Genomic DNA, 23,428 nt, shown 5'->3' on the forward strand with positions numbered 1-23,428 from the left:
CTGGCTGTGAACCTGCAGAGTCACAGGAATTGGCCAAAGACTGTAGTCTTTGTAGCCCAACTGCCTTGCAAATTAGCTCAGGACCCAGGCTGAGCTTTTTGCCAGCTGGTGGTGCGACTAGCTAGAACTAGGGTTTCAGGGCTGAAGATTTCTCTCTGGGTGGGGTAGTCTACATGCTCCCTTTGTGGGCACCAGGAGAATTCTGCCCAGTGTTTGTTCCACTATGCCAGAGTGGCCCTGAGTTTTAATGCAAAGTCCCACAATCACTTTACTGTCCCTCCCATAGGCCCACAGATTCTCTCTCCACTTGGCCTTCTGGCTTGGCACTGCTGGCTGGGGAGTAGGGATATTGTAGGTTATGCAAGATTGTGTTTTCTGCCCTCTTCAGTGCCTCGTTCCTTGATATAATATTAAAACCAGGTAGTACAATCGCTCACCTGATTTTTGGTTCTTTTGAAGGAGCTTGCTTGTGTGGATAGTTGTTGAATTTGGTATTCATGTGGAGGGAAGATTGCTAGAGGTTTCTGTTCAGCCATCTATCTCCACCCCCTTCCCTAGCAAACATTTTATAGAAATTGAAAACTGATTTCAAAATTTGTATGAAAAGGCAAATGACTTATAAGAGCCAAAACAATTTGAAATGGAAGAATAAAGTTGGAGTATGCACACTATTAATAGAATTAATATGAAGTGGTGGTAATGAAATTGATGTAGTTTGGGCATAAGGACAAATGGATAAGTGAAATAGAATAGAAAGTCCAGAAATAGCCCACAAATGTGCCAAAGCAATTCAAGTGGTGCTGGCATACCATATGGAAAAACAAAACAAACCAAAAAGCCTTGACCTCTACCTTATATCATACACAAAAATTAATTTGAGCTATGTCATAGTCCTAAATGTGAAAAGTAAAATTTCTGGAGGGAAATAGTTGAGAATACTGTTGCAATCTGGGGTAGATAAAATTTCAAGCAAGACACAGAAAACAATAACTAAAAGAGAAAAATTGATAAACTAGACTTCATCTAAATTTTAAATTTTGACCAACAAAAGCCACCATTAAGAAAATGAATTTTCAAGCAGCTTACTGGGAGACATTATTTACTAGACAAGGACTTAATATATTTTTAGAATAATAAAGACTCATATTATTCAATGGTAGAAAGATAAAAACCTCATTAAAATAATGGACTGGAACCAATGATTAATTAAAAGAAGATATATAAATGGACAGTAAACATGCTGTTAGACATTTTGGTGGTTTTTTTACAAAGTGAAATAAATGTATACCTGTCCAATGATCCATCCATCCCATTTCTAGGTGCTTATTTATCCAAGAGAAGTGAATACAATATAGCTAGGAAAAGAAAAAAACTCATGAAAGGTTGTTCTGAGAACCTTTATTCATAATGGCTTAAAAGTAAAAACAAACCAAATTTTCATCAACAGGAGAATAATAAATAAAGGGTTTATTAACATAATGGGATATTAAAATAAAAACAATATGTGATAATATGCAATATTATGGATGAATTTCACAATTATACTGAGCATAAATAACAAGCACAGTACATATTATGTGATCCTGTTTATGTGAAATTTTAGAATAGGCAGGACTAATCTGTTTTAAAAAATCAGAAAAGTAGTTGTAGATGATGTAAATGATGGACTTGGAAGGATCTTTAGGAACCCTCCTCAGATTCAAATATTCCATGTCTTGATAGGGATGTGAGTTACAAGGACGTAGTATGCATTTGTTAAAACTCACGTGTATCCACTTATGATTTGTGCTGCTCACTGTATATAAATTTTACATTAAAAATACTAAGCAAATATGGAAACTTACTTAAAGAGATTTGCTTTCCACAGTGATATGTGTTAGTACTTCTGAAACTAGTTTCTATGCATTCTAGGCTTGAGCAAATAAGTGCATTGCAGATGAAGAAGCCAGGTTTCTCACTTTTGGATAGAGCAATTTCAAATATGTTGACTTGGCATTGGAGGTGTCAATATGAAATTATAAATTTTTTTGTATACATACTAAAGATAGAGGTAGATAGAAATGTTTTTATTGTGTGGTGTTTGTTCTAGCTCTGTCCACTGAGAGGGCTTATAAACAATGACATAAGTAGCAATGAACACATGTAGTGCCCAGATTTTGATTTCTAAATACCACTGTCCACTAAAATGAAACAAGTGTCTTTGGAGGAAAAGCTGATTCCAAGACTGGTACAGAGAAAGTTTTTTTGTGCTGGAAAGTAGGAAAATACTCAAAAAGTTATGGGTACAAGGGTAAACAGGAGCCAATGTGAAGGGGCAGGGGGTGGGACTCGTTACCAAATCTGGCACACTTAAACATCAAAATAAATAATGATAGGAATGGCTTAAAATCCAATGGCTAAAATAAAAATACATGACACTATAGTGATATAAATGAGTAAAGGGAGAAGAAGAGAAAGCTCTTCGTTGGAGTAGAATGCTGACTGATAAGTGCACAGGAATAATGGAGTTAGAAAATCATCAGTGGCTGTTTATATATAATTTTTATTTATTACATTGGAGAAAAATAAATGATAACATCTTGATCAAAATTCATATCACTGATATTACAATACATCAACATCTTATGCCTCAAGTTGTCGTGCTCTCAAAAGCATCACTTCTATGGCATTTATGCCAAAAAATGCAGAACCCCATCATGGGGAAATACCAGATAAACCCAAATTGAGAGATATTCTACAAAAGTAAAAATGGCCTATAGTCTTGAAAAATGTTAAGGTTGAAGAAAATAAAGAATGGTTGAGAATCTTTTCCCGATTAAGGGAGAAACTAAATGCAATGAGTGATCCAGGATTGGATCCTAGACTTGGAAGGAAAGTGGCTATAAAGGACATTATTAGGAAAGTGATAAAATTTTAATACAGACTGTTTATGATACTATTGTATTGATGATAAATTTTTTAATCTTGATAATTGCATTGTGTTTATGAAAAAGAATGTTCTTGTTTTTAGAAAAACTCATGGAAATATGAGGAAGGGTGTATGATGTCTCCAACTTATTCTCAATGATTCAGAAAAAATATGCATAAATATGTGTGTAGATAGAGAACGATAAAGCACATGAGACAAAATGTAAATAAATGGTAAGTCTGGGTAAAGGATAACAATTCATACTCTTGGAAAAGTTTAAAATTATATAAAAATTAAAAATTGCCCCCAAACTCATTGAATTGTTTAAAAAAATTAACGGATGTTTTAAGTAATAGGTTAGGCACAACTGAAGAAGGAATTAGAGAACTGGAAGATAGATCAGAAAAAATTAAATGCAGCATAGAGTACAGTGATATGAAAGAGGAGTTTAGAGATATGGGAAGACAAGAAAGTCTAAAATTACTTCGTAATAGAGTGGAGGAGAGGCCAGGCGCGGTAGCGCATGCCTGGAATCCTAGCACTCTGGAAGGCCAAGGCAAGAGGATCACTTGACGTCAGGAGTTGGAGAACAGCTTGAGCAAGAGCGAGACCCAGTCTCTACTAAAAAAAATAGAAGAAAAATTAGCCAGGGAACTACAAATAGAAAAAATTAGCTAGGCTGGTGACACGTGCCTGTAGTCCCAACTACTCAGGAGGCTGGGGCAGGAGGACCACTTGAGCCCAGGAGTTTGAGGTTGCTGTGAGCTAGGCTGCCGCCATGGCATTCTAGCCTGGACAACAGAGCGAGACTGTGTCTCAGAAAAAAAAAAAAAAAAAGAATGGAGGAGAGGCAATATTAAAGAGATTATGGCTTAGATTTTTTTTCCCCAAAACTAGTAAGACACAAATGAATGTAAGGGACTACCTTAGAGATAAGACTGTGTTCATATGACATCCTTTGGGGATCTATATTTAAACTGCCTTATATATGGTTGATGGAAATATCTTTTCTTTTTTTAGAAAAAGTCTAGCTATTTTAAAATTTAAACTAAACTTAAAATTGTTTAAGTCCACAAAATTGGAGCATCATAGAAAACTGAAGGAACTAAATATATTCTTGAATTTGAGACTAGTATTTTATGCTAAAAAGTAAATGCAGTTAAGTAAACAAATCATTAATTTATATAACACCTATGTACAAAAACTGTAGCAAGCTTTGGGGATTCAAATATGAACAGATACTGTACTATCTAGGAGTTTTATTTTTAATGGAAGAGAGTTCAACAAGCATTTTTAGAACTCATAACCTACCAGTTATCAGAAAGGTGCTAATGATACAAATATCTGAGTCTATGGAGGAAAAAGAAACACAAATAAGTTATTTTAACATGATAAGTTTATTCAGAGGGTTGTGTACAAGTGCTGTTGCGTGGAGTGGAAGGATCCTTAGTGCAAACTGGACAGTGTCAGGGGAAACCTCTTAAAGGTGATTTGTTAGAGTCTCAAAGGTAGGGTAGACATAAATGTTAGTTTTTTGTTATTATTTTTATGTTGTGAAATATTCATACAGAAAAGTGCATAAAACATCACTCATCTTTCATTTTTAATTCTAATAGACATATTTGGGTCCTTTCAATGAAAATTCTTTTAAAGGACATACTTATGTCCTTCCTTTGTGTGTATGTACATGTGATATACATATACAAATATATGTGTATATATGTGTGTATGTGTAAATTTCTGACTGAAGGTAGTAGTAATGAATATTTTATTAATGTTCATATTTAGGAGTACCCATTTAGAAGTGAAATGGTCTTATGACATTCTCATTTTATTCAGCCCAAAGAACGTCTCATTTCCATTTATCTTCTGGGATTAATATTCCCAAATGTGTCCATTTGGCCTCTGTAAGAATTCTTTGGCTAATTATCTATTAATCTTTTGATAAGAAAAGTTTTGACAGCGTAAATATAGGTTGCACAATAATTGGTGAAAATTTTGGGCCAGTTTTATCATGAAGAATAACAGGATTAAACATTCGTTTAGATGCTTTCTTACAGTGACCACATGTCCACATGTAATGGAGTGGTGTTCCCCCTCATTCATGCTGTGGTAGAGATATTTTGTGTGACCACTTAAAATTTTGAACACAAAAGATCATAGACTTAAATGTAAAGGAGAATGCAAAAAGGATATAGGAGATTCTTTTCCCTTCTTTGCTCATTCTCACACATAGAATGGAAAATAAATCATTTCAGATATCTCAATTTACACTTAAGGACTCACATGGGATATGAATTTGGCCATTGCCTTTCATCAGAGGATTTCTAAGCATGTCATAAGCATATTCAGTAATCCTCTAAACACTCTTCTGAAGCTGTAGCTGGCAATGTTATAATCTCCAGCATAGTGAGGAGTAAATGGAAGCACTGAAAATACTAAGTGATATTTTTATCTTCCACTCAGAAATGTCTTACTACCTTACAGGCCAGTATTATTATCAACTTTGTGAAGCCTAATGAAATTATGTGATTTGCCCAACCTTAGGGAAGAATTTGGCGTAGCATGAAGGTTCCCTGAGTCTTATCTGCTTTACTAAGTTTATTCATCACCCCCTACTCCCACCTTCTGCCCAGCTATTCAAAATCATATTCAATGCTTTAAAAGTCCTATAAGAGAACCTCAAATCATATATTTGATGAGTTTCTGAGGTATCATTCCTAGTTTTTGATTAGGAATCAAATGATAGGTTTTTTTTCTAGAATAAATTTCTTTAATATTGTAACTGGTGTTAGTAAATTGTATAATAAAACTCATTCACTTGTTCTGTTCCGATGAATTAGAGAATTCTACTCAGGATACTACCATGTGTTAAGCTAAATAAAATAGGGAAGGATAGTCTTAGAGAATAACATAGCTAACTATACAAACATAGTTATTTTCTCTCCTGTTAATACAAAATTGCATGTCAGATGTTTTATCTTTTTAAAATTATCAATAGCAATAATTCTAGTAGCAACCAGAATCTTGATCCCAGTGAACCTACACCTTGTACATCTAAACATGAATTATAACTTAAATTATGGGCATAGGTGGAAATTTGGGTAAGTTGGAAGTGAGAAGTCACCCACAGAGGTTATAAGTGTTACCTGTAAGAGGGAAGTAATTAGGATACAAAGGTAAGGTAGATGTCCTTTAAAAAAAATACTGATTTTAAAATTGTGCTAAAATATAAAATAAAATTATTTTAACCATTTTAAGTGTATAGTTCAGTGGCATTAAATACATTCACCTTGTGCAAACATCACCAACCATCTCCAGAACTTTTTTCATCTTAGCCATTAAACAAACAATAATTTCCCATTCCTCTATCCCTCTAGCCCCTGACAACCACCATTCTATTTTCTGTCTCTATGAATTTGACTATGCTCATATGAGTGGAATCATTCAATATTTGTTCTTTTGTAACTGGCCTATCTTACTTAGCATAATGTATTCAAGGCTCATGTATGTTGTAGTATGTGTCAAAATTCCTTCCTTTTAAGGCTGAACAATATTCTGTTTCATGTATATATCACTTTTTGTTTACTCATTCATCTGCCTGTAAACACTTGGGTTGCTTTTCTACCTTTTGGCTATTGTAAATATTGCTGCTGTGAACATTGGAACTGCCATACTGTTTTCCATAGCTGCTGTACCATTTTGCATTCCCACCAGCAGTACACAAGCATTCCAATTTCTCTACATTCTCACCAATACTTGTTATTTTCTGTTTTCTTGATAGTAGCCATCCTATTGGGTGCAATGTATCTCATCATAGTTCTAATTTACATTTCCCTGTGATTAGAGGTGTGCTTATTGGCCATTAGTATGTCTTATTTGGAGACGTGTATTAAAATCCTTTGCCCATTTTCATGTGTGCATTTTTTAAAACTGAAATAGTAGCTACAGGAGTAACTTATAACTTTATAGAACTACCAGAAAGATAGCACTTTTAATTGTTAACTAATACTGGTAGCAAATGAGTAAATATTTTAGGAAGATATTTATTTCATATGTCTAATCAAGTTTTGTCTGCTCCTCATATATTTCATTAATCTCTTGTGTATCCCTATTAACATCATCCTACTCAATTTAGCATCATCTCATGCATGATGTAATATAAATTAGCTGGGTAAAAGAGTGCCATGTGTATAGTAGGTGTTTGATTTAATGAATGATAACTTGACAGTGAGTGGGTTCAGTTCTAATACAATGTTAAGAATAGGTGGTCATAAATTCCTCTAGTAGGTTTGCTCTTCTTTAATTCCCTCCCCTTCAATTCAACAAAGGTTTATTATGCACAGGACTTGAGATCTGAGTTTCTTTCCCTCAAGATGTATGACAGTAGGCAAGTTGCACAAACTCTCTTCTCTTTTGGCTGAACTAAATTAAATGATTTCTTCTAGTCTTGTCTACTAAATCTTTTTAGGATTCTTGTAAATATTATCAACTTTTGGTTATTAGATGCCTGAATTATCTGAATACTACATTGCCCTCAATAAGTCATGTTTTTAGATTCTCACCAAATACAGGTAAAGTGGGAGATGAGAGCCTGTTTTAATTCAACTCACTTTCTTATTTACCTTTACATATTTCCTTGGGTTTCTTAGATCAACCTAAAACCTAATCTGTAAACCTTTTAAATCCAAACATTTAGTTACTTTCTCTAAGAATTAACCATCAATAATAAAGCAATAATATTTTAAACAGTTTAACATCAGGACAGGGTTTGTGGGTCTTCTAATAGGTGGTATTGCATCTTAACAGCATTTAGAAACAAAGGATATGAAATGCTGTACTGTGTAACTTTAGTTTTTTGATTTCTATTTTTGAAGTGTTATAAATACCAGAACATCTCACATACCCAAATAGGGCAATGAATATTCCAAAGTTAAATATACATTTTTTAAAAATTATCTTCCATTTTTGTTTGTTCTTACCCGTTCTCCCCTTGTTTCATTGAGAATTCACATTAAATTAATTTTAAGTGAACTTGTAAAAGATGTAAATAATTCTTTAAACCGGTTTAATTAATCTCAAGAAATAATGTTGTGATGGGCTAATGTAGATATGATAGCAAAATTGAGTAAACCCTTTCAAAATAGATTAAATTTTTGTATTTAGTATTTTTACTGCCCAGTAATTTTGTTAGATTGAACATCTCTTCTATTTTTTCTTGTTTTTGTTTATAAATTAGTAGTTATTTAAGAATAATCATTTTCTGGGACCTATACAAAATTTTTTTGGTTTGTATAATAGTCTTCTTTTGCTTTATGCTCCAGTTGTCTAATATTTTAAGTAACTTAATTTCTATTTCTCAGCAATCAAGAAAGTACTTTTAACGCTGCATTTGTCACTGGGAAAACTAGTTTTAATTTATATTGACCTTTTTCTCCTTTGAGCATTTAGCCTGCATTCAATAAAATGTTGATGACTGCTCTTTAGAAGACAGCTGTATGAAATAAAGTATTATAAATATTCAGCTTTCCTTTCTAAGCATTGTCACCAACAGCTGGGCATCCAGTTTAGCAGAACAGATTTTGCACAGAGAGAGCCTGGCATGTTCCTGAATCAGTTTAGTGAAGGAAACAAAAAATAGTTTCTTATGGATTGGGGACTTATAAAGACATAGAGCATCTGTTCCTCTGTTAAGTCATAGTCTGGTTGCACTGAATCATGTTTAAAGCTAGAATAATGTGCAAAACTTTTTTCACCTTGCTCATACCTTTAACACCTAGTGCATTACATCTGCAAATAATATACTTTCAACACCTCCATTGAAGGTAGGTAAATTATTTTGCTCTTATGTATAATTTTTTATTAATGGTATTTTAAAGCAGACAGATATACTAATTTTTTAATAAGAGTTTATGACTTTAATGTTTAAATTGTGTGGTAGTCATTGTATATAAAACTACATATAAAAAAATGATCCATTTTAGATGTTTGTTAATAATTATGCTATTAAAAAAAACCATCCTCATAAATAATTGCTGTCTTCATATGGTATTCTGCTTTAGTAAATAATATAAAATTAGTTGGCAAAAGTAACTTAGACCCTTTGTTTTTATATCTTATCGTTTAATATTTGGCTACTTAAAGCATGTCAAATCTAAGATTTCTTCAAATGTTTTGTTTGCAGAGCTAAAAGATCACTGAACTTGGATGGTCTGGTAGAAGAAAATGTAAGTATTTGCTTAAGAGTTTGTGATGCATGATACAATTGTGTTTTTAATTTTTAACTACTGATTTTCCTTGCTAAATATAAAAATTATCAAAACACAATGAGATATGATTGATACGCCATTTTCTGTATATAAAATATTTTTTGTAAATCTAATATGTGGAAGTTTTTGGTCAGTTTGAGGTACTTATTTAAGAAGTAAATTATTTAAAAACCTTAAAGAAATAATTTAGTAGAAATTAGTTCACTATTTGTAGGAAAAAAGTAGTCTGCCACTTAAATGTACAAGAAACAATATGGAACAATAGCAATACCTTTAATCTGCATACTATAATCTGCTAAAATGAAATAAAAACATTAGCATTTTTATATCAAAAATGTAATTACCTCCCTCGGTTATGTGGGAATGGATTAAATGACAAAATACTAACATTGTAATAAATTTCACCATAGCTATCACAATAAAAATAAAATTGTAATGTTGTTATACTTTTGTAAATCTAGTCATTACACATTCCCAGTGCCAGCACATCATGACATATGTTAGTTTATTATCTTTTCATACCAACTATGGATCTAGATACAAACACTAATACTCAGTAATCTTAAATGCAAGTATAAAGTGGTGAGAAAGTAAATTAAAACAAATAGCTAGTAAATAAATGGGCTCCTACAAAATCTCACATGTGAATGCCATTTCAAGAAATGGTTTTATATGGAATTTCTCTTTGAAAGACTCAGTGGTATTTAACAAAACAGAAATTTACCATTTAAAAAACTTCCTAGGTGCTTTTTTAAAAATTTTAAACAAAGGTGGCAAAATACTGCAATGACACTAAAAAAATCATTAACAGTGTAATTAGCAATTTAGAGTACCATTATCCAACTTGTTCTGTGCAGAATGCAGCTGTGACTGTAATTCTGCATCTGTTTCTTTGGTCAGAATGGTATTTTGGTAGATGAGTAGTCCAGCTTGAAATGAAATACTGTTCTTTCCTGCCCCAAAACTGTTCTTTGGGAAATGGTAACATTATTTGAATGGAAAAGAATGACCATTTCAGAATCCATTCTCTTCATGAAGTAAATGGTCATCATGGCAGGCTTTCTATCCATTTTTTCTTCAGATGAAGATGTGTCAAGGTAGCCAATGCCACAGCTGATATCCTGTATTAGAAAAATACATTGTTATGTTTGGCCCAGTTCTGTACCTTTAAACGAATTGACTTAGCTCGGTACCACATGGCCACCACCTGCTCAAAGTTGGTTTCTAGCATCCTAGCCTGGGCCTTTCTTCAACATTTTCCTTCTATTTCCTGAGCTATTTCTGATATTTTCAGCTTTTGTACTCTTATCTCATCATCTGTTTGTAGCTCTATATTTATATCTTAGATCTAACAGCTATTCTATTCTGGTGTTAAGTTTGGGCTTCTCTCCTTGGCTACTAATATGAGGGCTGCCTGTAAAGTATCCAGCTATATAATATGAAAAATGTAATATGAAATGGCTGGATACTTTCTGGACAGCCGTCATATACTTCATCTACTCCAGTAACAACTTAGCCCTGAAACAGCCTGACTTCTAGTTATCTACTCCCATGGCCCATGGTCCCACTGAGGCTGCCTTAGCCCATACAAAAGGAAATTGGACATTCAAAATATATACCTATAATTCTAGGAGTATTTAATTGTTGTGAAGCTATAGAGGAACTAGTAGTAACTTCGTGGTCATTTTGCCTTACCAATATGATGCTGAAGGAAGAAAAACTCTGGTGTCCAAGGAAAGGCGATGATCCTCATACGCCAGCTGGTTGAAGTGGAGTCCATTTATCCTAAGCTACTGCTATTTCCTCTCCCAGAGATGTTTGGAACTCCCACCTCCCAGTGTTCCTAACGCAGCTACAGACCTTCATAGAGATTAATGCTCCATGATGTTTGGGCAAGGCTGCACATGTCATGTTCTATTACTGTTAGTAAGAAATTTCTAAGTCTGATTATTCCCATGGCTTAATCCTGTCTATCTAATTCCAGAACATTTCCATCACCCCAAAAAGAAACCCCATACCTATTAGTAGTTAGTCTCAATTTCTTCCTCCCCCATCCTCTGGCAACTACGAATCTACTTTTTGTCTCTATAGATTTGCCTATTCTAGACATTTCATATAAATGAAATCATAGAATATGTACCCTTTTGTGTCTGGCTTCTTTCATTTAGCATAACATTTTCAAAGTTCATCCATGTTGTAGCAGGTAACGGTACTTCATTCCTTTTTGTGGCTGAATAATATTCTACTGTATGGATTATACTTACTAACTTTTGTTTATCCATTCCTCAGTTGAAGAACATTTGGGTTTTTTTTTTTTTTACTATTATGAATAATGCTGCTATGAACATTCTTGTGCAAGCTTTTGTATGAACATGTTTTCGATTTTCTTGCTTTCTTTAGTTTTTAGAGATGGGGTCTTGCTCTATTGCCTACGCTGGAGTGCAGTGGTGTGATCATAGCTCACTGCAACCTTGAACTCCTGGGCTCAAGCAGTCTTCCCCCCATCCCCACCAGCCTTCCAAGTAGCTAGGATAACAAGCACACACCAACAAGCCCAGATAATTTTTTTTTTTTTTTTTTTAATTTTTGTGGAGACGAGGTCTCACTGTGTTGCACAGACTGGTCTCAAACTCCTGGCCTCAAGCAATCCTCCCTCTTCAGCCTCCCAAAGGGCTGGGATTACAGATGTGAGGTATGGTACCCAGACTGTTTTCAGTTTTCTTAGTTATATAGCTAGAAGTGGAATTGCTGGGTCATACAGTAATTCTATGTTTAACTTTTTGAGAAACTGCCAAGTTCTTTTCCACAGCACCTGTGCTGTTTTACATTTTTACCAAAACTGTATGAGGGTTACAATTTCTTTACATCCTGTCAATGCTTGTTATTATCTGACTTTTTTATTCTGGCCATCCTACTGGTTGTAAAGTGATATATCTTCATTGTGGTTTTGATTTGCATTTCCCTGATGACTAATAATGTTGAGCATCTTTTCATGTGGTTATTGGCCATCTGTATATTTTCTTTGGAGAAGTATCTACTCAAATCCTTTGTCTATTTTTAATTGGGTTGTCTTTTTGTTGTTGACTTGTAGGAGTTCTTTATATATTCTGAATACCATCATTTTAGAAAATATATGATTTGAAAGTATTTTCTCCAATTCTGTGGATTATCTTTTTACCTTCTTGATTGTGTCCTTTGACATCCAAATTTTTAATTTTGACGAAGTCGAATTAATTTTTTCATTGATTGTCTTTTTGGTGTCATATCTAAGAAACTATTGGGTAATCTATGGAAACAGATTTTTATCTATGTTTCTTTCTAAGAGTTTTATAGTTTCAACTCTTACATTTAGGTCTTTTATCCATTTTGAGTTAATTTTTATACATTGTATGAGGGTAGGAGCCAAATTCATTTTTTTGCATGTGGATATCTAGTTGTCTCAGCACCATTTGTTGAAAAGGCTATTCTTTCCCCCATTGAATGGCCTTGGCACTCTCATCAAAAATCAGTTGATCATAAATGTATGGATTTATTTCTGGACTCTCAAATTGATTCCATTCATCTATATGTCTGTGCTTATGTCACTACCACACTGTCTTAGTTACTGTAATTTTTTAAATTTAAAAAATGTTTGAAATCAGAAAGTGTGAGTCCTCCAACTTTGTTGTTCTTTTTCAAGATTGCTTTGGCTATTCTATGTCCCTTGCAATTCCATGTGAATTTTAGGATCAGCTAGTCCATTTCTGGAAGAAAAAAAAAAGCAGTTGGAATTTTGATAAGAATTACATCAAATTTGCAGATCATTTTGGGAAAATTGCCATCTTAATAATAAGTCTTCTAAATCATGAGCATTAGATATATTTCTATTTATTTAAATATTTAATTTCTTTCAACAATGTTTTATAGTTTTCAGGATATGTCTTATACTTTTTTGGCTAAATTTATTGCTAAGTATTTTATTCTTTTTGATGCTGTTATAAATGGAATTGTTTCATAATTTCATTTTTAGATTAGTTATTTCTAGTGCACAAAAATGCAACTGATTTTTATATATGGGTCATGTATCCTGCAACTTTCCTGAACTTGTTTATTAGCTCTAATTTGGGGTTTTTTGGTAGATTATTTAGGATATTCTATATATAAGATCATGTCATCTCCAAGTAAAGATAGTTTTACTATTTATTTCCTTTCTAATCTGATGCCTTTTATTTCTTTCTTTCTTTTCTTTTTTTTTTTTTTTCCCCTATTGTTTTCACCAGAACCTCTAGAACAATGTGAAATGGAAGTGGCAAGAGCAGACATTCTTGTCTTGTTCCTTAGGAGAAAGGCATCAATATTTCACCATTAAGTATGTTAGCTGTGGGCTTTTCATAGATGCCCTTTATCAGATTGAGAAAATTCCCTTCTATTCCTAGTCTGTTGAGTGTTTTTGTCATGAAAGATTGTTAGCTTTTGTCAAACACTTTTTGTGCATAATTGTGATGATTATGTGTTTTTTTCTTTTATTCTCTTAATATGGTATAGTATTACATTGATTGGTATTTATATGTTGGACCAACCTTGCATCCCTTGGATAAATTCCACTTGGACCCGATGTATATAATTTTTTTATATGCCACTGCTTTTAATTTGCTAAGATTTTTGCATCTGTATTCATAAGGGATATTGTTCTGTAATTTTCTTGTGATGTCTTCGTCTGGTTCTGGTATTGGGGTAATATGAATTAGGAATTCTTCCCTCCTATTGTTTGGATGAGTTTGAGAAGGTTGGTGTCAATTTTCTTTAAAAATTGATAGAATTTGCCAGTGAAGTTATCTGGTCCTGGGCTTTAATTTGTTGGAAATTTTTTTAATATTAACTCTATTTCTTTACATGATATTGATCTATTCAGATTTTCCAGTTCTTCATGATTCAATCTTGGTAGGTTGTGTGTTCCTGGAAATTGTTTAATTCATCTATGTTATCTAATTTGTTAGCATACAATTGTTTATAGCATCCCTTTATGATGCTAGGGTATTTCTTCAAGTTCAGTAGAAATATTCCCTTCTTTCATTCCTGATTTTAATAATTTGAATCCTCTTTCTTTCTTCCATTCTTTGTCAGTCTGGCTAAAGATTTGTCAATTTTGTTGATCTTTTCAAAGAACTGACCTTTGATTCATTATCTTTTTTATTGTTTTTTTCTCTATTTCATGTTTTCTCTTTAATATTTATTATTTCTTTCCTTCTGCTTGCTTTGGGTTTGATTTGCTTTTCTTTTTGTGGTTTCTTAAAGTGGAAGGTTAGGTTATTTAAGAGTTCTCTTTTTTAATGTAGTTATTTGCAGCTATAAATTTCCCTCTGTGTGCTGCTTTCACTGCATCTCATAAGTTTTTGTATGTTGTGTTTTGTTTTTGTTCTCAATGTGTTTATAATTTTCCTTTTGATTTCTTCTTGGATTCATATTTAGGAATGCATTGTTTAATTTCCGCATATTTATGTATTTTCTAAATTTCCCTCTGATAGTTTTTTTTTTTTTTTTTTTAGACAGATTGTTGCTCTGTCGCCTGGGCTAGAGTGCATGGCATCAATTTAGCTCATAGCAACCACAAACTCCTGGGCTCAAGTGATTCTCCTGCCTCAGCTTCCCAAGTAGCTGGGACTATAGGCGTGCACTACAATGCCCAGCTAATTTTTTCTATTTTTAGTAGAGATGGGGTCTCACTCTTGCTCAGGCTGGTCTTAAACTCCCGACCCCAAGCAATCTTCCCGCCTCAGCCTCCCAGAATGCTAGGATATTATTAATTTTTTTCTTCATTCCATGTGGCCACAGAAATTCTTTGTATTATTTCAACCTTTTTAAATATGTTGAGACTTGTTTTATGACCTAACATATCATCTATGCTGCCAAATGTTATATGTGCACTTGAGGAGAATGTGTATTGTGCTGTTGTTGGGTGGCAGGAGGATTCCATAGATGTCTGTTAAGTCTAGTTGGTATATAGCATTGTTCAAGTCTTCTACTTCCTTAGTGATTTTCTGTCTAGTTTTCCTATCCATTATTGACAGTGGGGTGTTGAAGTTTCTGACTATTAGAGTTGACTTTTCAATTTCTGCCTTCCAATTCTGCCAGTTTTCATTTTATGTATTTTGGGGCTCTCTTTTTAGATGTATATATGTTTATAATTGTTATTTCTTCTTCTAGTTTTTTTCCCAATACATTGAATATTCGCTGTTATTTTCTTGGAAAAAAAGAGGAGGAGGGGGAAAGGGTCAGCATGTATTACAATAGTATAGCAGAAGGGAAAGGAAGTACCCTTTACAGCAAATCAGCCATCAAATAAACATACTCCAGTCACCAAAACCCAAAGGAACTCAATCTTCTGAAGTTCAGTAACAAGGGGATAGGATCAGGGAATGAACAGACAGGTACATACTCTCCTACCCTCCATTCTTCCCTCCTCATGAATTCAAAATTTTATACAAAGCTTTGGTTTCTATCAGTAAACATGGAGTTATGTTTGTTCACCTCTTATGAATCTTGTGGCCACTTTGCCAGGTTTTTTGTGCCTATATAAATGTTCCTTGAATACATTCATCTTCCCTTCCTTGGCCTCCCACTCAGGATCAAACATGCATCACCCAGTACAGTCTATTACATTTGCCCTGTTTTAACAAAGTGATGTAAGTTTATAGTTATCTTACAGCATGTAAATGAACCTCCCTTTCTCTTTAGCTATTATGACAGCATGATCACTACTGCAACAGGACATGACACTGGCTCCCAGCTACTACAAAAAAAGTTTTTGCTAATGAGTCTCTCTAGAAGCCAAGCAGGTAAAGTCCAGAATTTTGAAAGGTTAAGAATTTTAGTCCTTGTTTTATACATTCATTTCTGGGCAGCACAGATGGGTACATATTATTCTAAAACCCTATGCCTACCAACTCACATTTTTATACATACACACACACATAAATGTCCATGGTAGACCTAGCTTAATCTCAGTAAAGGGTAGGTCTGGTGTGTGAAACAAATTCCATGCCCTAGGATTAGAGGTTTGAAATAAAGAATACCTTATTATGTATGTAGACACCCTCATGTAACCTTGGCATCTTCTCTAGGCCTTTCAACGGCCCAGGCTCTAACCTCTCAGTACCACTTTCCTATGCACACTCATTTCCAATCTTGCAGTAGAAGGAGATCAAGTCACGTGGGCAACCAACTAAAACCAATTATTCCAAGAAACATTACTAAGCTAGAGAAGTTCCAAGAAAACTGGTAGAAAAGCTAGCTCTTACTGACAAAAATGAAGTAATTCAATAGTCTGTATAACTCCAGGTGGTTGTTTTTTGTGGTGATAAAACAACAAAAAGTATTCCTGCTGTGCAGACCTGGAGCTGCTACCAAATTATCCCTGAGATTGCTCATGTACCTGAGAACAGAGTGCAGAAATGAGGGCCTTAGATTAAAATATATAAAAATACAAAACCACAGTATATGTACTAAGAAATAAAAAGTTAAAATGCACAAGATACATCATTTGCACACATCTAGTGCTGTTGCTGGAGAAAGTGGGAACCAAGATGCAGTTATTCAATGGAGCAAATAAATAAAATCATAGTGGCCCAGAGTGGGGTTGGGAGTAAGCTTAGGAGTTGCAGGTCTGCAGCTGTTCCCCCAATCAACCCTTTTGCCTGTCATCACACCCATTGCTTAGGACAGTCCCAGCTTCCTGTCCCAAGAATGGGCTGTAAGGAGACACATAAAAAGCCCTGCTCTAATCTACCTGAGAGATTCCATGTAGTGGCTTCTAGGTGGGGTCCTTCAATCCGGCTTCATGCTTAATCTTTTCATTCTGGCATAGGAAATATTATTATATATCCACCTTTAAAAGGAAAACACTTTCCCTACGCAGGCCACTTTCAAAAGCTGAAAATTTTGGAGGGGAGCCTCAGATAAAGCATTCAGATTTTAGGGAGATTTTCTGCAAAAGCACTCACCTTTGTTTGTTTGTTTGAATAGCATGTTTGGAATTCCTTTGGCTTCACCCCTCTTACCCCCCAGGAGGGAAGAGAGGGTGATGCTGGGGGTACTGGACTGAGATACATGGCAGTGCCAGTGCTCTCTGCCTGCCCCATCATAATTTCTCCACTCTTTGCTACTTAATGGAGGGAATATATTAGTTAAGTGAGGAAACTGAAGTACAGGTGAGTGGTATAGACATGATACCATAGCTAGGAAGCAGCAAAACCATTATATGAACTCAGGCCTTCTGACTTTTAAGTCTACTACTCCTTCCATATACCGTTACAGCAAGTGTTACAGCTGGTGGTCCTTAGGACAAACCCAATGACACACGGAGAGTCTGAGAATCAAAGTTATATTTGCCAGTGGGCTCAGAGGGGTCTCACCACCAAATTCTGAGCCCCGTCTACGCTATTTTTCCCACTTTTATTAAGTTGGGGTGGTCCAAGGGGTGGGGTTTCAGGTGGCTAATGCCCGCCAGGTAATAGGTTAGTTGATGTGTCAGGTAATAGGTTAGTATTATGTTGATGCACCAGGTAATAGGGTAGTTGATACACCAGAATAGGTTTAATGTTATGCTGATGCGCCAGGTAATAGGTTAGTATTATGCTGCTTCGGGTCTTCCCAAATCAGGCTGCCTCCACCCAGCCTGAGAAGGTACATGTCACTACCAGCAGTTATTTATACCCCCAACATGCTTTTACTCTTGTGAAATCAACTTCCACATCCTCCAACAGAGAGGTCCGGTGTACTAAGTTCCTGGGGCAGGTCTCAGCCTGACCACTGCATTGTTTTTAGCACAGGTGTGGCAGCAGGGTGCTGACTGCTGCAGCGATGGATGGAAGTTTGGCGATGTAGTAGTACCGGGCAAGTAGCTGCATGAGGGCTGTTTTCCCTGAGTCAGGTTGTGATGTCGAGAGATAATAGAGTATGCTAATTTATTGGGGATAAAGATGTTATGGTTCTGTACGTGCCACCACCCATCTGCATCCTTCTTGGCCTTCTCCTGCTCTGCCCACTGGTTCTCTTCTGGGGTATATTTTGGTTCTTCGGGCCACTCGGGTGCCAACAAGATTTGTCCCTGGGTTGGAATGTTGTCCTCTGAACATTCTCGGGTGGCTGCGTTTTTGGCTGCTTGGTCTGCCATGCAATTGCTGGTGGCAATTGGATCTGTGCCCTTTTGGTGCCCTCGACAGTGGATGACCAGAATTTCTTTTGGCTCCCAAACTGCCTCCAGCAGTTGGAGGATTTCATCCCTATTTTTGATTTCCTTTCCACCTGCAGTCAGCAGTCCCCTCTCCCTGTATATTGCCCCATGGATGTGTATTCTGGCAGAGGCATATTTAGAGTCTGTGTATATGTTTGCCTTCTTACCCCAAGCATGCCTGAGGGATTGGATGTGGGCCCATAGCTCCGCCCTTTATGCCGACCACCCTTAGGGCAAAGGAGCTGACATGATGACCTCATCAGCTGTGGTGACTGAGAAGCCCACCAGTCCTTTCCCATTCTGGATAAAACTACTGCCATCCGTGTAGAGTTCTAAGTATGGTGCTGATAGAGGACTATCTTTCAGATCTGGCCGGCTGGCATAGACCTCCTCTACTGCCTCGGTGCAATCATGGTCCGGGGGCCCTGGCTCAGGATAGGAGGGTGGTGGGATTCAAGGTCCGCACTGTCTCCAGGGTGACCCGTGGATTTTCACATAGCAGTCCTTGGTATTATGCTAACTGGTTACTTGAGAGCCACCGGTGCCCTGAGATGTTGATTAGAGATATTACTGTATGAGAGGCTCGCACACAGAGGTTTTCTCCAATGTGAGTTTTTCTGCGTCCTTGACTAGCAGGACAGTGGCCGCCAGTGCATGGAGGCAAGGTGGCCAGCCTGCGGCTACCGGATCCAATTGTTTTGACAAGTAAGCCACTGGTCTCTGCCACAGGCCCACAGTTTGAGTCAAAACCCCCAGAGCTATTTGTTTCTTCTTGTGTACAAACAGGTTAAAGTCTTTGGTGAGCTCCGGTAGCCCTAGTGTGGGGGATCTCTTTAGTAAGTCTTATATTTCCTGGAAAGCCCTTTCCTGACTCTCGGCCCATCCCAATTCTTTGTTTTCAGGCCCGAGTAGGGCCTCGTACAGAGGTTTGGCCTTTAGGCAGAAACCTGGGATCCAGATGCAGCAGAATCCGGCTGAGCCAAGGAATTCTCTGAGTTGTCTCTGACTGGTCAGCCTGGGAATTGTACAAATGGTGTGCTTACGCTCATGTCCCCTATGTCTGGCGCCCCTGAGTGATGTGGAAACTGAGGTACTTTACCTGTTGCCTGGAGATCTGTGCCTTTTTCCAGGAGACTTTGTGTCCTTTGTCAGTGAGTAATTGGAGCAGGCAGTGGGTTCCCTGATGGCAGTCTTCTGTGGTTGGGCTCCCTAGAAGGAGGTCATCGATGCACTGTAGAAGTGTGCAGCGGGTTTCTTCTCGTGGAAAGGAGCTGAGGTCAGTGGCTAGAGCCTTCCCAAATAGAATTGGTGAATTTTGAAATCCCTGTGGTAGTCACGTCCAGGTCAGCTGGGTTTTCCTTCTGGTCTGAGGATCCTCCCACTCGAAGGCGAACAGGGGCTGGCTCTTCAGAGCGAGCCGCATGCAGAAGAAAGCATCCTTTAAGTGTAGGCAGGAGAACCAGGCAGCATCAGGAGGAATGAGGCCCAGGAGGGTGTATGGATTCCGTACCACTGGGTGGAGAGTCACTGTAGGTTCATTAATCAGTTGCAGGTCTTGGATGGGCTGGTATCCACCTCCATTGGGCTTTTTGACTGGCAGGAGGGGAGTGCTCCATGGGGACTGGCTCTCCACCAAAATCCGCTGCTGCTTAAGCCTATTGATGTGTTCCTGAATTTCCTCTTGAGCCTCCTTGGGGGTGGGATACTGTCGTCTCCTGGTGGGTTGGACGCCCAGGTTCATCTTGATCACCAGGGCTGCATGTTGGTGTGCAAGACAGGGGTGGGGGGGTTGTCCTCCGCCCATGCCAACGGAAAATCCTTCCAGAAGTCAGGCGGGTTCTGTTCCTCTTTGGCCTCATCGTATAGCTTCCATTCCGATTCCCAGGGCAGGGTGACCGCCATTATGAGAGTCTCTGTGGCACCAAGCATGAGGCTCATGGTCCTTTCCGGGTGGAAGGTGATCTGGGCTTCCAGTTTGCTCAGGAGATCTCAACCTAGGAGGGGAATGAGGCAGTCTGGTATGTATAGGAATTCATGTCATATCTGGTGGCCCCCATCTGGCATATTTGGGATTGGCAGAAGGGTCGAGCTACTCGAGTTCCAGTGGCTCCCACAATGGTGGTTTCCCGCTTTGTAAGTGGAGCCACCATGGTTGTTACCACCAAGTGTTCTGCTCCAGTTTCCACCATGAATGTTATTGGTCGGCTCCCCCACTTCCATTACGACCATAGGCTCCCGGGGTCCAAGAGTCAGGGAACCCTGTCGGTCCTATTCCGAGTCAACCCCAGTGAGACCAATGAGATCCTGGGTCTCTGGCTCCTGCTGGAAGCCCCTGGGCAGGTTTCTGTCTGGTGGTGGGTGGTTTCTTGTATTGGGGCATTCTTGCTTCCAGTGACCAAACTCCTTACAATAGCCACGCTGGTCAGGCTTCAGGGTCCCTCGTCTCTTGGGTCCTTCTTCCCGTGGTGGGCCAGTTGTCTTGGCTGGGTTGGGTCTTCCAAGGGCAGCAGCCAGGAAATCTGTTTCATTTTCTTGTCATTCTCCCCCTGGGCAGTCTGGTCTCGATTAACATAGACCTTCTGGGCCACTTCCATCAGCTGCATGATGTTCATTCCTGCAAACCCGTCAAGTTTCTGGCATTTCCATCAGATGTCAGTATAGGACTGCCCAACAAATGTGGCATTCATTCACCATCTGCTGATTTTCGGCCGCCTCTGGGTCGAAGTGTGTGTAGACTCAGTAGGCTTCACAAAGGCACTCATAAAATTCGCTTGGTGATTCCTACGGCTTCTGGGTGATCAGAGTGACTTTGTTCATGTTGGTTGGTTTTCTGGCTCCCTCCCAGATGTCATGGAGGAGAGCTTCCAGATACCTTCTGAGTGCCTCTCATCCTCTCAAGGAGTTGAAATCCCAATCTGGGTTGGTCTCGGGTGCTGCTCTGTGTGCCACTGCTCCACATCCAAGGTCCCTGCTGGAGTCCTGGAGCCACCTCTGGGTCCCAGCTACAATCCAGCACCATTCTTCTGTGTTAAAAAGGGTCAAAAGGAGCTGGTGGCAGTCTTCCCAAGTGGGATGGTGGGTCTGAAAGATGGATTCCAAGAGGTCAAGGAGGGCCTGAGGTTTTTCAGAGTATGGCGGAGTGTGGTACTTCTAGTTCAGAAGGTCAGTGGTGGAGATGGGCTGATAGTACAGGACTGGCTGCCCTGGCTGAACGGACCCATTGTCCGTGACCTGCGTCGGACCTCACAGCTCATGCAGGGGCATCTGGAGGGCTGAAGTTGGGGCCTGAGCTGACCGTAGCCAGCGGATGATGGGAGTGTCGGCATCTGGTTGGTCCGGAACTGGCAGTGGGGAGATTGACGGTGGCAGGGTGTCTGATGGATTCGGGGGTATTTCAGGAGGTGTCACGGTAGGGTTATAGGGTGGTGGTGGATCCTCTTCAGGAGCTTCCTGATGGAAGGCTTTGGATAGGTTGGAGTCTCTGGTTCTCTGGGCCACAAAAATCCTGCTCTGTCCCTTATTAGCACAGAATCGGACCCAAGGGGCCTGGTCTGAGCAATCTCTAGCCATGAATCTATGTAAGGGAATTGGTCGGGGTGGCCGGGAGTCCCAGTCACGATTCTCCAAATGGCTCGCATGGTGGGGAGGTCTAAGGTTCCTGTTGCAGGCCAGTCGACCCCAAATGTGGGCCATTCGTGTTCACAGAGGGCCCTAAGTCTACTGGGACTCACTGTGATGCCGTAATCTCCTGTGAAACCCTTCTTAAAGTTCTTTAACATGCATTTAAGGACTGTAGGCTTAGATTCTATGCTACCCATCCTAGATCCTTGAACATTGTCGCAGCTTAACAGACAAAGGAGGGGAAGTTCTCTCAGCTGTCCACCTGGCTGCGTCTGTTGTGGGAACTTAGGCACGTTTTGGTGAAGATGTGCCCATATAACCCCCAGGCATGGTCGCTCCCTTTAGGGGAGTGAATCACCGTTTTGCCATGCAGTGCCACCACAGAATTGCAGGTGAGGACCCACTCAGGTTCCGTAGCTGTACTCTGTGAGACCCCTCTGAGGCTGACGGCGAATAAACTTTGATTCTAAGACTCTCTGTTTGTCGCTTGGTTTGTCCTCAGAACCACCTGCTGTAACACTTGCTGTAACAGGAATACTACTCAACAACAAAAAGGAACAGATTACTAACATAAGCAACAATGTAGATGATCTCAAAAACATGTTAAGCAAAAGAAGCCAAGCATAAGAGTTATGTAGTTTATATGAAGTTCAAGAATAGTCAAAACTATGTATGGTTCTAGTAATTAGCAAGTGGTTGCCTCTGGGCTGGGGAGTGGGAATTGACTGGAAGGGGATACAAGAGACCCTCTGAGATGATCAAAATATATATCTTGGGTAGTTGTTGTTTCAGTGTATACAATTGTCGGGACTCATTAAGCTGAATAAAATCTGTGCATTTTATTGTATATAAATCATACTATAGTGAACAAAAATATCTAGGGTGGAATTCATCTCGTCTTCTGAAAAATACAAGGTTATATGAATGGGAAGCAGCCATGATGGGAAATAGCCATGAAAATATTTCATTAAAAACTTCTTGATGCTCCCGAGCCCACTAAAAACAAAACAAAACAAAAAAATCTTGAGAATTATAGTGCAAGAGAGTAACAGTACAGTAATGATATCTTTATTATTAAAATTAATATTTTGATATCTTAAAATTGTGAAAAATAATGAGCACAAATAGAATAACCAGTGCATCAACTTTCTTAGCCAATATTTTATTTTTCTTGCTAAATTTTTTTATCAAGGTGAAATTTACATATCATTAAATCTTGAGTATACAGTTCAATGAGCTGTATAGCCCTGTGTATCAAACACTTAATCAAGAAATAGAGCATTTCCATTACCACAGATCTAATGTATTGGTCATATTCTTTCCCTGCTATCTCTGTAAGATCACTGAGATAAGTGCAAAATGCCATTGTTCTCCATAGCTACCATAAAAACAGCAAGACTCCAACATTTTTAGGGCCAT

At 38.0% G+C, this 23,428-nt stretch overlaps 1 protein-coding gene across 2 annotated transcripts in view; it reads left to right on the forward strand.

Annotated features, from left to right (window-relative positions):
• The window catches only part of LOC123635569 (integrin subunit beta 3 binding protein), a 79,032-nt gene that overhangs the window by 13,455 nt on the left and 42,149 nt on the right, over positions 1–23,428 (forward strand). For both annotated transcript variants that reach the window (XM_045547849.1, XM_045547848.1), the window contains exon 2: positions 9,093–9,135. In XM_045547849.1, the coding sequence (XP_045403805.1) occupies positions 9,093–9,135 (43 nt within the window). The remainder of the gene's footprint in view (positions 1–9,092; positions 9,136–23,428) is intronic.

The sequence above is a fragment of the Lemur catta genome, chromosome 3 (genome assembly GCF_020740605.2).
Source record: "Lemur catta isolate mLemCat1 chromosome 3, mLemCat1.pri, whole genome shotgun sequence".
Classification (NCBI taxonomy): domain Eukaryota; kingdom Metazoa; phylum Chordata; class Mammalia; order Primates; family Lemuridae; genus Lemur; species Lemur catta.